The sequence below is a fragment of the Nipponia nippon genome, unplaced genomic scaffold (genome assembly GCF_047370975.1).
Source record: "Nipponia nippon isolate SJK-2023a ecotype South Korea unplaced genomic scaffold, ASM4737097v1 scaffold_14, whole genome shotgun sequence".
Lineage (NCBI taxonomy): Eukaryota > Metazoa > Chordata > Aves > Pelecaniformes > Threskiornithidae > Nipponia > Nipponia nippon.
In genome coordinates, this window is record NW_028262330.1 from 1,751,361 (window position 1) to 1,765,389 (window position 14,029).

At 64.2% G+C, this 14,029-nt stretch overlaps 2 protein-coding genes across 9 annotated transcripts; one reads left to right on the plus strand and one right to left on the minus strand.

The window, feature by feature from the left end:
• Nucleotides 1–31: 31 nt before the first annotated feature.
• LOC148056391 (uncharacterized) lies at nt 32–7,357 on the minus strand. 8 transcript variants are annotated; one of them, XM_087750902.1, is made up of 15 exons: nt 7,297–7,357; nt 6,818–6,925; nt 6,661–6,733; nt 5,938–6,094; nt 5,815–5,860; nt 4,852–4,910; nt 4,714–4,749; nt 3,616–3,668; nt 3,205–3,337; nt 2,929–3,125; nt 2,668–2,713; nt 2,501–2,566; nt 1,942–2,001; nt 1,711–1,793; nt 1,101–1,553 (listed from the first exon to the last, which is right to left on the minus strand). In XM_087750902.1, exons 1-15 carry the CDS (start codon nt 7,331–7,333, stop codon nt 1,346–1,348), a joined length of 1,362 nt encoding a protein of 453 aa, XP_087607028.1. In that variant the 5' UTR covers nt 7,334–7,357; the 3' UTR covers nt 1,101–1,345. The 8 variants fall into 8 exon arrangements, with proteins under 8 accessions (XP_087607026.1, XP_087607028.1, XP_087607025.1 ...); XM_087750899.1 differs by having other exon boundaries at nt 2,668–2,767; XM_087750900.1 differs by lacking the exon at nt 7,297–7,357 and adding an exon at nt 32–706 and having other exon boundaries at nt 1,459–1,553; nt 2,668–2,767; nt 5,815–6,094; nt 6,818–7,130.
• A 632-nt stretch (nt 7,358–7,989) lies between these two features.
• GALK1 (galactokinase 1) lies at nt 7,990–13,993 on the plus strand. The gene is made up of 8 exons (XM_087751022.1): nt 7,990–8,173; nt 8,911–9,100; nt 9,349–9,468; nt 9,993–10,128; nt 10,534–10,715; nt 10,959–11,109; nt 12,545–12,707; nt 13,795–13,993. The coding sequence occupies exons 1-8, from the start codon at nt 8,000–8,002 to the stop codon at nt 13,864–13,866; spliced, it is 1,188 nt and encodes a 395-aa protein (XP_087607148.1). The 5' UTR covers nt 7,990–7,999; the 3' UTR covers nt 13,867–13,993.
• The last annotated feature ends 36 nt before the right edge of the window (nt 13,994–14,029 follow it).

Consider the following 14,029-nt stretch of genomic DNA (forward strand, 5'->3'; position numbering starts at 1 on the left):
GGTTGTGGCTGGCGGTAGCACAGGGCGCTTGCCCCGGGAGGGCTGCGGAGGCTCCCTGGGGCTGGAGTCACGGCGGCGGGGCGGAGGAGGCCAGGCCTAGGCCGGGCTTAACCACCTGCCTGCGCCAGCTCTTGAGGCGCGGCTCCGGAGCTCGGCTTTTACGCTCCTCCGGCGCAGGGGAAGCTCGGGGCGGCGGTGGCACGGCTCTGCCCAATGCGGAGCCGCGGGGCCCGTGGCTGTGCCCCGCTGACCCTGGCTCAGCTGAGGCCTGCAGCAGCGCCCGCCTTTCCCAGCTCCGCTGTTCGGATGGGACAGGATGAGGCCCAAACCTTCGCCCTCACGCTCTGGGCTGGGCTCAGGCAGGCCTGGCTTTCGCAGCCGCGCCTGGGAGCGGCGGGGCCTGGCCGGGCCGCGGTGGGGGAAAGCTCGGGCTGCAGCTGCAGCACCGGTATCACCGTTCACACGGAGCGGCGAGCTCTTAGAGACCGGCCCGCACGAGCCAGGCGGGAGCCGGCGCGGCAAAGCAGCACGGGGAAGCGGTTCGGCCGGCTCGGCGGGATTTATTTCAATTAACGAACTCCAGCGTGCCGTGGCAGAGGCGGCGGCGTTCCCGGCGGCCCAACGGCAGTAGCGGCTGGCAGGCGGCGGGTGAGGGCCAGGGCTCTCCCTCCTCAGACGGACCAGGCCGTGCGCCTAAACCCTGCGGCTGGGGGAACGGGCGCCTTAGCCCACGCCCTTCCCGGCACGGCACCACCGCGGCCCCGGGAATGCCCTTCCCGCAGCGCTGCTGAACGCATGCTCCAAAGGGAGCCAAGATTAGGTTTTTAAACAAGGATTTTCCTCACTGCTAAACCCGATTTCCTTGCATCTACGTTGTCAACTTAACTGCTGGAGCGGAGTTAAGCGCCGTCTCGGCAACTCCAGCCGACGCTAAGGGGTCCCGAGCCGCTCGCCCGGGGGGGGGACCCCGGCGGGGGTGGCCCCACGAGAAACCTGGGGGCCCCGGTGGCCCAGGAGCCGTGTAAGCTGGGCAGCCCCAAGCTTGCACTTAGGCAGGTTAAAAAATAAGAATTCCAAGTGACGGGATCTCTGACCGCTGGTGCTCAGCTGCGGCGGCAGGCTGGGCTCCCGCAGGAAAAGCCTGGTTTAAAATAACATCCCTCGAAAACAATGTTTCCTCCAAGTTCTTAGTGGGAACAATGAACCATCTGGGTATGCCTAGAAGCTGTTTCCTAAAATAAAATCATTGTCTAGCGGTTCCTAAAAAAAGAAAAAAACAACACAACAAACCCAACACAACCCCAAACCCACCAGAAAACTGTACCACCGGCTCTCTCCATCTCAGTCACCTCAACAAACAGAAGTTAAGTTCGATCTTGCAGGTGGTGGACCCGAACAGCAATTGCTGGGGTTCCCCGCGCGCGCTGTGATACCTGCGGGCAGAAACCGCCCCCTCACCGATTCGCCCGACGATCTCCTCGCTTTCTTGCTCCGAACTCGCCGCGAACACCAGGCAGTCGAACGCGCTTCCGTCCGGGCTCTCCGGGGAAGCGCTAAAAATGGACACGCGTACACTCGCCGGCAGAGAGCGCGGCTCCGAAAGCCCAGCCCTGCCTTGCAACCATAGCAGAGACCCCGCGGCGGGTCCCGTTCATTTTCCAGGCCCCGCGCCCCCCTACGCCCCTCCCCAGGCCCACGGGCGGCACTTACGCCACGCAGAAGGCGAACACGCTGCTGCTGCCCACGCGGCGTCCCACGCAGGAGATGGCGGGGTAGGGGCAGCGGCACAGGAGCTGCGCCGGGGACAGGAGGGGGACGGCGTCGGGGCTGCAGCCGGGCCCCTCGGCCCCGTTGCTGGTCTAAACCAGCGCCGCGACCCCGCCAGCCTCGGGAGCCACCGGTTTTCCCGTAACCGCTCTCCCCCGGCCCTCGCTCGCTCACCTTGGAAGAAGTCTTCTCCCGTGCGAGGACCTCTGCTTCCTTCACATCAAATAAAACCTCCTGCGTGGGGAGGGAGGGGAAGAGCCCCGATCACCACAGCGCCCGAGCTCTGTTTTTAACAAGGCACTTACCAGACAGAGATTATTCCACAGCAGAGGTGACAAAGCGCAGTCAAGCACAGCTTTTTCACGGAGTTTTTCTCTGTGCTGCCCTTTTTTGTCACCACCCCCTGCTCTCGCCCTGGAGTTGTTTCACAAACAGCCCCCAAAGGCTCAAGCGACAGCAACCGAGCCCTAAAGCACCCCTGGAGCCAGGCGCAGCCTCCCCCCGTTTGCCGTGGGCAGGTAGTTGCATTTTTTTTTCTCCTTAATGCACTTTCCTATCCCGGCTGCAGAGATGCTTCTACCCAGAAAGAAACCCCACAGGGCTGGGGGTGTCAAGTACTCAGCCAAGCGAACCTGGAGCCGGCAGGAAAAAAAATATCCCTGGGCAGAGACCATATTTCCCTGCCGTGTTCTCACCGAGCCCCTCCCGGGATGCCCTCAGCCCCCTCGCTCACCCGCGCGGCCGAGGGCCTCTCCAGCACGGCGGGGATGGCCCGGTCCAGCACCTCTTTGCCACCATACTGAAAGGGAGAGGGAAGGAGGGAAATAACCCACGGGCACGGGAAAAGCAACCCAGAACGGACAATTTACCCCGAGGCACGGCTCTGGTCCATCGCCTCACCTTCCCAACGCAGGTCCGGCCCAGGTACCGCAGGCTGTAGAGCAGCCTGGGGAGAAAAGGGCTCGGGGGCATCAGAGCAGGGACCCCGCGCCTCCGCCTGCTGCTCTTCGCAGGGGAAGATGCTCATAGCCCCCACCGCCCCCAGGCCACGGGGAGGCTTCGGCCCCGTGGCCCTGAGCGGAGACCGGGGATAGTGCGGGCACGGGGCTGCAGCGATGCCGGGACCCCCAGCCCGGGGGCTCCCCGTGGTGCCGGACCTACCTGCCCCCCTGCAGCCCCCGCGGCTCCCCCTCGCCCCTGCGCCGGGGGCTGTGCTGGAGCTGGAAGCGGGGCTCCTTCTCCTTCAGGACCTTCAGGTAGGGCAGCAGCGGCTCGTAGACCTCGCCGTCGTGCCAGCGCCACCGCAGCAGGCGGACGCAGAGCGGTTGTCCCTTCAGCTTCTGCAGCACGACCCCGGCCTGGAGGGAGCAGGGGGAAGCAGAGGGGAGGACGGGGGGCAGGAGAGGGGGGGATGCGCCAGCCTCCGTGCCCACCCACCTGCCCGCTGTAGGCGTTTCTCAGCGAGCAGCCGTTGATCTCGTCGAGGATGTCGCCGGCCAGCACCACCTCGTCCACCTCCGCCTGGCTCTCGGGGAGCACCTCGGTGACAAAGACTCGGCCGTCCACGTACCTGGGGGTGCGGCCGAGCCCCGGCTCAGCCCCGGGGACCCAGCCCGGCTCCCCCAGCCCTTTTGTACCATCAGCGATGCTTCACCGATATGCGGAGGCAGGGAAAAGCCACCCCATGGACAGCAGATACCGGCGAGGCTGAGCTGATGGGGAGAAAAGCACCCCCGACAGCCCCGATGCTCTCAGCGGGGTATTTATCTCCCCCTTTTGGGGGGTTTTTTGAGTGCCAGGGTGTCCAGATCCCGCTGGAGAGCGGAGAGGAGGACCCAGGGCTCCTACCTGAGCACCATCCCCAGCGCTCGGCACGGGACCGTCTCGTAAGTGATGCACACCTGGAAGAGAGTGGCTGGTGACAGTGGCCCTGGCAATGGCCACAGGACACCCAAGGAGCGTGACCAGGATGAGGAGGAGGATGGGGACCCCTTGCCCTGGGTCATTTCTGGCACTGGTGCCAAACCGGGGCTACGGGAGCCTGGGGAGAGGTCAGTCCCCAGTGCCCCAGGCTGGGCTGGGGCCAGCAGTGCCTGCTTGTCCCTGTCCTCTCCTGGGATTTGGCTGGGCCCAGGCCCGGGCGGGACAAACCTGCTGGATGGCTGGGATGGCAAAGCAGCGGGCGAACCCTTAACTCAGCCATGAGCCCTCCTCCCTCGCCCCACGTGTCCCCACGCAGCCGGGGGAGCGCTGCCGCCCCTCCCCAGTGCCGCTGCCGTTTGCGGCAGCGCTTACTGTCACGTCGCATTAGTCAGGGACCCGAAACGCGGCCAGTTCGGCCGGGAGCACTCGCTGTTAGAAATGCCCAAAAGCCAGTGGGATCCCAGCCTCCGCAGCAGCGCCGCAGCTTGGCACACGCCGTAACCAGCCCCAAAGCTGCCTCGAGCTTTTTGGGGGATTCTTTGGAGTTAAAAAGGCAGGAGAGGAATGCTCTTCATTTTTAAAAGACACCAAGGCATCCCCACTGTTCTCAATAAATGCACCGATATTTCACTGAGCAAAACCAAGAGTGAAACCAACTGACTCGTCATCTGTGCCAGCCCAGGGAAATGGGAATTTTCTGGCAAGAAATCAGGGAAGGGAACATGGGAAAACTTGATTTATGTCAGCAATTTAGGCCTGGGTACTACTCTTGCTTGCTTTTACTCCCAGGAATGCTGGCATCCGCTCCTGGTGACAGCGCAGGCACCCGGCAGGATCCCACCTCGGTGGCAGGGGCGGCTCTGCTGCTGCTGGTGACCCTCAGCCAATTCGCCCGTGGCTGCGGCCGGGCGGAGAGCTGCGTGGCTGTCCCTCCCCGCCACATCATTCCTTATCTCCCTCGGTTGACTTTTCAGTGAGGGCCAAGTGGCGGAAGGGCGGCTCCAGGGAAAGACGAGCTCTTACCGGCAGCAGCCAGCTTTCATCCAAGAAGCTGCAGTTCTGCAAAGGAGAGTCAGCGCCAATGGTCCCGGCGAGAAAGCGGCCGGGGTCCCGTCCCGGCAGCCGCGTGCTGGCCACCACCCCGCCGGTTCGTCACCGTACCTGCAGGTCCAGGGAGAAATCCATCTCTGTCACCACCAGCAGCAGCGAGAGGAAAGGCTCTGCAGAGGGACAGGGATGGAGAGGCAGTGTCACCGCCGGGTTCCTGGCAGCCACAGCCGCGTGGGGACACGGCAGAGGTCTGAATAAAGCCGTTTTCAGCGTAACTAATGAGCCCTGGGGAGCGAGGCCCTGGGAGCATCCCAGCACCGGCACCCAGGCTGCCGCTGGAGGCTCGTCCCAGGCACCCGCTGCCAGCACGGGGAGAGCAGCGCTGCAGCTCAATGTCCGATTTCCCCAAATTCAGAGCAAGGCTCGCAGCAAATGCTGCTGACGAGCAACTTTCCATTTCTCCACCTAAATGCAAAGCAAAGCTGCCCAGGCTCTCCTGCACGAGCCTTGCAATTACGCTGACGGAGATCGGCAATCTGCTCATGCACCAGCAGCACGGGTGATTTATAAGCCGTCTAGGTACAGGTTTAACACGAGGTTATTTATCATAATCAGAAGATTAAAGGCTTTCAGCCTGGCCTGGCCCCCCAGGGAGCATGGCTGCGGGCGGAGCGGTGCAGCCTGTCAAGGCACCGCAGCCGTTCACCGCACCGACCCCCCGCGGCACCGCAGCCCGGGCCCAGCCGCCACGGGCTCCCCTCGAAGCCAGACGGCTGGGCCCGCTTCAGCCGGCATCCTTGGCACAAAGAAACAACACGGGAGACGCTTGAGAAGCAGTTTTCCTATGCCATGACATTAAAACCAACCTTAGACAGATTCAAACCGTGTTGAAATATTTACACCTCTTTTCCCATCACTGCAGCAGCACATTTAGATTTTACCACTAAGTTTGGCTTAGACAAAAAATCACAGTGGACTATTTTCCTCCCCTGCCCCAGCGGCGCGGTGCCGTAACGCCTGCGACAGCCGCCCCGGGACAGGCTACGTCCCGCCTCGGAGGAGCCGCTGCCTTACCCAGGAGGTCTTCGTTGCCGAGGATGGAGCTCGCCGGATCGTAAAACTGAAATGCAGAGCAATGCCACCATCGCACGGCCGCCTCGCCGCCCGCGGGTAGCGGCTCCCCGCGCCGTGCCGCACCTCCAGGAGCCGGGGGGTCCGCGCCAGCTGCCGCACGGCCGCCGCCAGCACCTTCCCCTGCAGAGCCACGCGCAGAAAGTACCGCCCGCGGCCCTGCGCCGTCCGCGCCTTCTCGCAGCTGCCGGCTCGCTGGATGCTGACGGAGAGAGGGGTCGGCCTGCTCGGGGAGAGGGGAAGCAGCTTGGGGCTCGTCGCGAACGAGCGGTGAGTAACCAGTGATTAGTTACTACCCAATTCTTGGGATTCTCTCCTTACTGTGAACAAACCCTGAGTTGCTGCTCAATACATGTAAGCCTTGGCCATAAACCGTTGACCAAGTCTGAGGCTAGGACTGGATCCAGCTGCACCCAGGCTCCTCGCTGAGAAGGAGTTTAGAAAGCAAGGGCTCCATTCCGCACGTCGTGACTCAAGGGGGGGGGCCCCTTTGCCCCCTCGTATCCCCTTCTATTGCAATCTTCCTCCCCCCATGTATTCCACAAGTTTAATAAGCGACAGAGTGAACCTTGCCATCGAACTCTTAAATCACCGTTTTAGGAATTTCTATTAAAACCACTATTTGCAAATATCTGTGGCTGCGATTATTTAAGCGATCTAACCGCTCATTCGCCACAGGGCTGAAACTTTGGCGGCGCGTGGGGGCACCCTCCCTGCGCCCGGGGCCTTCGGGGCGAGCCCGTCGCGGCAGACGCTGCCACGGCTCAGGTTTTCACCCGGGCCGCTCACCTGCCATCGTCCCCCGCGGGAAGCTGCTCCAGCCAGTGCCAGTAATCCCGTCTCCTGAAGCCCCAGGCCGGCTCTGCGGGAGAGAGGGAGCGCGAGGCCCCTCGCCGCGGGCACCGGGCCGCTGCCACCCCCCGCCCGGGCGCCCAGGACCACTCACGTCGCAGCCCCCGGCGCAGGATGCTCTCCAGCAGCTGGCAGAGGGAGGTGAGGTGCGGCGAGGCGTCCGTGCAGGGCCGCTCGCCCTCCCGCAGCCGCAGCACCCCGCCTGCGGTGGGGGGGACCATCAGCACCCATGGGTGCCCCGGCTGGGGAGGGGGGGCACCCATGGGAACTGCTCCGTGCGCAGCCTCAGGGTGGGTCGCTGGTGCTGCGGGAGGGGCCCGGCACCCCGGCAGGATGCGACCCCCCCGGCTGCACCGGCCAGAAATTCAGGAAAACTTCCTCAAAGCCAAGGCCAGGTGCGGCGGCGCGGACGCCCGGCCCGGCCCGGCCCGGCCCGGCCCGGCCCGGCCCGGCCCGACTGCGGGGCTGGGCTGGGGCTGGGGCCCCCCCGCCGCCACCCGGCCCGGCCAAACCGGTGCAGCGAGGGGCCGGGCCGGGGGCGAGGGCTGCCGGCCCCGGGGGGGCCCCGCTCACCTTTAAGGGCGCTCAGCAGCGGCTCCTTCCCGGCCATGGGCTCGTCCCCCCCCGCCGGGGCGGGAACCGGGAGCCGGGAGCCGGGAGCGGCCCCGCCCCGGCGCGGAGCGGAGCGGAGCAGCCCGGCCCCGGGGGGGGGGGCGGGGGGCGGCTCACACCCGCCCGCCGCTGCCTGCGGGCCGCGGACCGACCGACACCGCTGTGGGGTAGCAGCTTATCCAACCCCCCCCCCGCATAGGTGTGCAGTCATAGCACCCCGGCGTACGGATCCGTATCTGTGTGCACCTGTACCTGCTTAAAAGCATAGACAGGCACTGGCACATAGAGGTGTAACGGACGGTGGCACATGTATACGTGTACATCCGTATATACATAAAAAAGACATACACGGCATATGGATCGGCATAAAGCGCATACATACAGAGACGCCGGTGCACGCACGTACACGTGTATCTGACCATGGATACGGACGAGGCGGGCACGGGGACACGGATGGCGGAAGGGACAGGGACAGGGACGGACGGGGACGGACGGGGACGGACGGGGACGGACAGGTCCCCGGGCCGGGCACCGCCAGAGGCGGCCATAGGCGCGACGCCCGCGGGAAGGGGCTGAGGGGGCCGCGGGTTCGAGCCCGGCCGGGGGCGGTGCGGGGCCGGGGGCGGAGCGGAGCGGGGCCGGGGCGGAGCGGAGCGGAGCGGCCATGGCGGAGCCGGAGGCGGTGGCGGGGCCCGGTTCGGCCCCGCTGCTGGCGGCCGCCCGCCGGGCGCACCGAGCGGCTTTCGGGGGGGCGGCGGCGCTGGCGGCGTGGGCCCCCGGCCGGGTCAACCTCATCGGCGAGCACACCGACTACAACGGCGGCTTCGTGCTGCCCATGGTAAGGGCCGTGCTCCGCCGCCCCGGCCCCGGCCCCCCTCGGGGCCGCCCTTCCGCGTCCCCCTGCAGCCTCCGGGGGTGCCCGGCCGCCGCCTTCCCCCCGGGATCCCTCGCCCGGGATCCCCGCCCCGCCGCAGCTCGGAGCAGGACCCGGAGCACCGGGGGCAGCACCGGCTCCGAGCTCACTGCGGGGGGGACGCGATTCCCCCTCCCCGACCGCCTCGTCCAGGGGCTGAAGCCTCTTCAACAATTTTCCGTTCCCGGAGAGCGGCGCTTGGGTGGCAGAGAGGGTTCGGAGCCGTTGGGGCTTCCTGCAACTCCTTCGGCTCGGCGGGGAGGCCCCCGCTCCGTCCTAAAGCAAACCTACAGCTGATCATTTTGAGGCCGAGGAGCGTGGGAGCAGGTCAGCTGCGTTCCCCGGAGCCTCGCACGGCCCTGGCCCCGCCGGGGGTTGCTGCTCCCCCGGAGCCCGGCAGCCAGCACCCCGGCACTGAGCCGGCGCGGTCGGTCACAACATTTTGGTGCTAAGACTGACCCTGTGTGGCATTAAATAGCCAGAAGGTTTAATGCTGTGATGAGCCGGAGCGTGCGGTGGGGGCTGGCAGCTCCGCGCGGGCAGAGTTAAGGGTAACGCGTGGTGGGTGCTGCCAGCTGTGGGTGGAAGCGGCCACAGTCCCCTGCCAGCAGTGGGGATGCTGCAAGGGGTGCCGCGGGGCCTGAGCCCACCTCCCCCCCCAGGCCCTGCAGCTGGGGACGGTGCTGGTGGGATCCCCCACGCAGGATGGGACCATCTCCATCCTCACCACCTCGGCGGAGGCGGACGAGCCCCACAGCGTGCAGTTCCCGGCCCCCCGCCAAGGCAGCCCTCTGCGCCCGGGGCAGCCTCGCTGGGCCAACTACGTCAAGGGCGTCATCCAGCACTACCGGGGTAAGGCCCAGGCTGCTGGGCGGCGTAGAGCCGCCCTCGCGCGGGGCCGGTGCTCGGCGCCCGGCTTTTGGTGTGCTCCAGGGGCTCTTCCAGTGCCGGTACAATCCTGGGGCCAGGCGCCAGCAGAGGCGCTTTCAGCTCCAAAGGTCACCCTGCCTTTTAAAATGGGATATCGGGCAGGGGCTCCTCTCCCTCAGTTCCCCGCCAGCTGTGGGGCACGGCCCCCTGCCTCCCTTCTCTTCCCGCAGGTGGTCCCGTGCCGGGCTTCAGCGCCGTGGTCGCCAGTGACATCCCCCTGGGCGGGGGCCTCTCCAGCTCGGCCGCTCTGGAGGTGGCTGCCTACACCTTCCTCCAGCAGCTCTGCCCCGGTAAGGCAGCAGCCGCTCCTGGCCCCGGCGCCTCCGTTCCCGGGTGGGTGCCAGGATGAGGGGGGTGCCCTCAGCAAGATCCCGCAGCCCCCGGGGAAATGCCGCTGTGGGGTGGGTCACAGCCCCCCGCCGCAGCCGGAGCTGGCACCACCGTGGCTGCGGGGCTCCTCCGGCTCACCCAGCCTGACCTGCCCATGCCTCTAAAGCCCACGGCCCACCCCTGGGGCTGGTGGGGGGAAGGAGAGGGTGTTCCCCTTGGGAGCATCTTCTTCCCACTCTCATATCCCCAAAAATGGAGAGATCTGAGACACCAGTGTCAAATTATCGCATCCAGCTGGACCTGGGGACCCGTGCTCGCACAGATGCTGTGCACTGGTGCGGGAGCAAGCGCCTGCAGCTGATGCTTTAGCAAAACCCCGGTCCATGGGAAAGCAACCCTTTCCCTTCACGTTTGCTCCTCCTGCTCCAGGGCAAGGGGCGAAGGTCCCAGAGCTGCTAACCTCCATCTCTCTGCTCTGGCACAGATGACGGTGATATGGTAGCCAAGGCGCTGGCGTGCCAGAAAGCGGAGCACACATTTGCCGGCATGCCCTGCGGGATCATGGACCAGTTCATATCCGTGATGGGCAAGGAAGGCCACGCACTGCTCATTGACTGCAGGTCAGGGCCGAGCGCCGAGCTCGCTGCGCCGTGCCCACCTCCTCGGGCGGGGGGGCCGAGCTGGTCCCGTGGTCATGACATAAATGCAGGAGTGCAGGGAAGGGTTAACCCCTGAACTCAGCCCAAAATGTCATCCTGGGGCTGGGCTTCCCTGCATTTTAATTCTTGTGTCTTGATTCCTCCTCCCGCATCCTTTCTGCTACTTGCCTGGGCTCTTTCCCGCAAAGTCGTCGGGGTCTATTATGGGACTAATAATTGGGAGGGAGTGAAATGCTCGAGCAAAACCCTAAGCCACTTGGACTTTGCGGAGGCAGGAGCTGCCTGCTGCGTGGCCTCACCCGGGGGGCCGAGGGCTGGAGCGGGCGGGGGGATGGGCACATGGCCCCCACTGAGCTCTCGCTGCAGGTCCCTGGAGACTGTCCTCGTCCCGCTGACCGATGCCAGCTTGGCCGTCCTCATCACCAACTCCAACGTGCGGCACACGCTGACGGGCAGCGAGTACCCCACGCGCCGGCGGCAGTGCGAGGAGGCGGCAGCGGCGCTTGGCAAGGCCAGCCTGCGAGATGCCACCATGGCCGAGCTGGAAGGTGGGGACGGTCCCTCCCTTGCCTCTGGCTGCTCCTCGGGGCAGCGGGAGCTCAGTGCCCCATGGCGTGGGCTGAGACCGTGGGGCAGCACCTGGGACGGCTGGGTGCACGCACCGGGATGGGACCGTGCTGCAAGTAGAGAAGCTCTGGCATGGGATGGTTGCAGGATGCGGCTGTGCTCGTCCCCAGCAGCATCCCGCAGACCTGAGCGGCTCTGCTGCAGGGGCATGCGTGTCTCCGCAGCTGCCAGGAGCAGGCTGGGCGAGGAGGTGTACCGGCGGGCCAGGCACGTCATCGGCGAGATAGCACGGACAGCCCAGGCAGCGCGAGCGCTGCAGGACAGGGACTACGAGACGTTTGGGAGACTGATGGTGGAGAGTCACAACTCCCTCAGGTGAGGATGTGCCCACCCTGGGGCAGGGCAGGCTGCGTCGGGTCCTCCTGGGTTCCCCTGCCCGTGGGCCCCGCAGCGGGGGCAGCCAGAGCCGTGTCCTGCCCCATGTCTCTCGCGGCTCAGCCTGCCGGGGAGTTTTAGGAAAAGCCCCACAGGCCTCCGTGCCAGGGGGTGCTGGGACGAGGTCAGGTATGTTACAGACGCGCGCCGCTTACGGCAGCGCCCAGCGGGTCCCAGTGCTCGCAGTCTCACTTGTGTAGGTGTGCGCTTAAGGCAGCATGCTGGTTTGGGCTGGGATAGGGTTAATTTTCCTCACAGTAGCTAGCACGGGGCTATGGTTTGGATTTGTGCTGGAAAGTGTTGACAACACAGGGCTGATTTAGTTACTGCGGAGCAGGGCTTACACAGGGTCCAGGCCTTTTCTGCCTCTCCCCCACCCCGCAGCGAGCAGGCTGGGGGCACAAGGGGCTGGGAGGGGGCACGGCCGGGACAGCTGCCCCCAGGGCTGTCCCACACCGTATGGCGTCATGCTCAGCACACAGAGCTGGGGGAGAAGGAGGAAGGGGGGACGCTGGGAGTGATGGTGTTTGTCTCCCCAAGTAACGGTTACACGTGCTGGAGCCCTGCTTCCCTGGAGCTGGCTGAGCACCCGCCGGCCGAGGGGAAGTACTGAGTGAAGTCCTCATTTTGCTCGGCTTGCGTGCGCAGCAAAGAGCTGTCTTTATCTCAGCCCACGAGTTTTCTCGCTTCTACCCTTCCGATCCTCTCCCCTGTCCCACCGGGGAGGGGAGGGCGAGCAAGTGGCTCTGTGGGGTTGAGCTGCCTGCAGGGTTAAACCCCAACAGTCTTTTTGATGCCCAACGTGGGGCACGAAGGGCTGAGACAACGTGCTCTGGGCAGATCTGTCATTAAAACAAATTTGTTATGAGCATTCATTATATTAGTTTAGTAGTCGCTGGTCACAATGTTGATTTATTTGCTCTCAAAGTTGTTGTATTTGTTCTCAGAGTTGTGCTACGTAACACCTTACTTGCCGTATATGCTGTTTATCAGTATTTACGTGCTGTTTCTCACCTCTGGGAGCTGGATTAAGGTTATTGCTTTGCTGTACTGTGTAAGACTGGTTTATGGTGTGATAAAATTATTGGTCATGACACCAGTCTGGTATTTGTACTCAGCATTGCCGTCACCTCTGTACTTCGGGAGCCATCTGTCGGAAACTATTAATAATTACACTTATTACTTTTTCTCCTCGGAGAGCCAGCCGATGGGGGGACACCTTCCTCCATCTTCCCCTTCAGGGATCCGTGGCATCCTGCATTGCTGCCGGTCACTACGGCAATGGATGCACAAAGCAGCATGGTTCAGCTGCTCGTGGTGCAGGGGCTGCGGCCAGGGTGCAGGACAGGGCTGACCATGGGTCTCCTCCCTCCAGGGACGACTATGAAGTGAGCTGCCCGGAGCTGGACGAGCTGGTAGCGGCAGCCCTGGAGGTTGATGGCGTTTACGGCAGCAGGATGACGGGGGGAGGCTTCGGAGGCTGCACGGTGACGCTGCTGGAGGCTGGGGCTGCAGAGAGAGCCCAGCACCACATCCAGGTACGTGGCAGAAGAGTGCCAGGGGATTGACTTAAAGATCCCAAGGAAACGCTCGGGGCATGGCCCGGGGACGCTGCTGAAGCTGCGCTCCTGGGTTGGTGTAGCCCATCCAGGGCCGCGCAGGGGTAGCCCCAAGGCTGCTGGTGCCGCTGAGCTCTCGCAGGCAGTTCAGCACCGTGCTGGTCGCAGAGCACTGCCCAAGGACCTTACTGCCTTGAGGAAGCGAGTGAAAAGGTGCTGGGTGAGCTTCAGGAAGGCTAAATCTATCTAGGGAAAAGAATCCAAGCCAAGCTTAGGCAATGCTGAGCTTAATGCCGGCGGTTACAGCCCGGGAAAGATCTCAGTGCCATCATCAATGTTCTCTAAATCAGCAGCTCGGCGTGCACTGGTAGCTGAAAACGCCAGCAAAATGGGATGTCAGGAAACTGGCGCTGTGAATGAGGCAGAGCCTCGTTTTGCTGCTGTATGAGATCGCGGTGCGCCCTGTAAATAGCCGGGGTGGGTTAAAGAAGGTGTCTGAAATGAGGGGAGACCGAAAGGGCTGTGCCTCTGCTGTCTGATGAGAAGCTGGGAAAGAGGGAACAGTGACCAGGAGTTACAAAACAGCGAAGGGCGTAGCTAGGGTGAGTGTGGAACTGACCCTCAAATCCTCCAAAATAAGAACCAGTGACCACCAGATGAGTTAGGAGAAAAACAGAGCCGAGGAAGCACCGCGCAGAGCTGGCGGCGAGTTTCTGCTGTCACCAGAGGCCGTGGAGGTCGGTGGCATCGGCAGGGTGAAAAAAGGGGTTGGAAAAAGTCAGAGAGCAGTCGATCAGGGGCTGCTGAAGGGTCAGCTTGGGGGTGTGCTGATGGCCCCCGCCCCATGCTGTGGGTGGACCAGGGGACCCCAGGCAGTGACCAGGGCAGCATAGTGTCCCCAAAGAGCATCTCACCTGGCTGCTGTTGGAGTGGCAGCTGGGCCAGACGCACGCTGGGCTGACGGGCAGGGCCTTTTCCCCGGCTCTGGCATCCCCCAGCCCGGCCTCTTGCTGCGGCGTGGTAGGGCCCCGGCGCGCCAGCGTGTACTGCTCCTCTTGTCTCCTAGGAGAAATACAGCGGCACAGCCACCTTCTACCTCACCAAACCCTCCGGAGGGGCAGCGGTGCTGCCCCTGTAGAGGAGCGACCACCTCGCCTGGGCTGGGATCACCCCCGCCGAGAGGCAGCTGCTTTCCTCGCTTCGCAAGGGATTCGATGTGTCCGTCTGCACCGTTTGCCTAATAAATGCAAAACATGTGCACAGTCGTTCCGCGCCCACCTGAGCTGAGCTCTGATGCCAAA

What these genes read in the sequence shown, in the direction of transcription:
- LOC148056391 (XM_087750897.1), bottom strand. Translation starts at nt 6,954, where the DNA reads ATGGGTGCTGATGGTCCCCCCCACCGCAGGCGGGGTGCTGCGGCTGCG. An exon ending in CGGCAACGAAGACCTCCTGG is followed by an intron (nt 4,911 to 5,814) that starts GTAAGGCAGCGG and finishes GTCCCTCTGCAG; the next exon opens with AGCCTTTCCTCTCGCTGCTG. An exon ending in AGAGGCCCTCGGCCGCGCGG is followed by an intron (nt 2,002 to 2,500) that starts GTGAGCGAGGGG and finishes CTCCCCACGCAG; the next exon opens with GAGGTTTTATTTGATGTGAA.
- GALK1 (XM_087751022.1), top strand. Translation starts at nt 8,000, where the DNA reads ATGGCGGAGCCGGAGGCGGTGGCGGGGCCCGGTTCGGCCCCGCTGCTG. An exon ending in GCACTGCTCATTGACTGCAG is followed by an intron (nt 10,129 to 10,533) that starts GTCAGGGCCGAG and finishes CTCTCGCTGCAG; the next exon opens with GTCCCTGGAGACTGTCCTCG. An exon ending in GAGCCCAGCACCACATCCAG is followed by an intron (nt 12,708 to 13,794) that starts GTACGTGGCAGA and finishes CTTGTCTCCTAG; the next exon opens with GAGAAATACAGCGGCACAGC.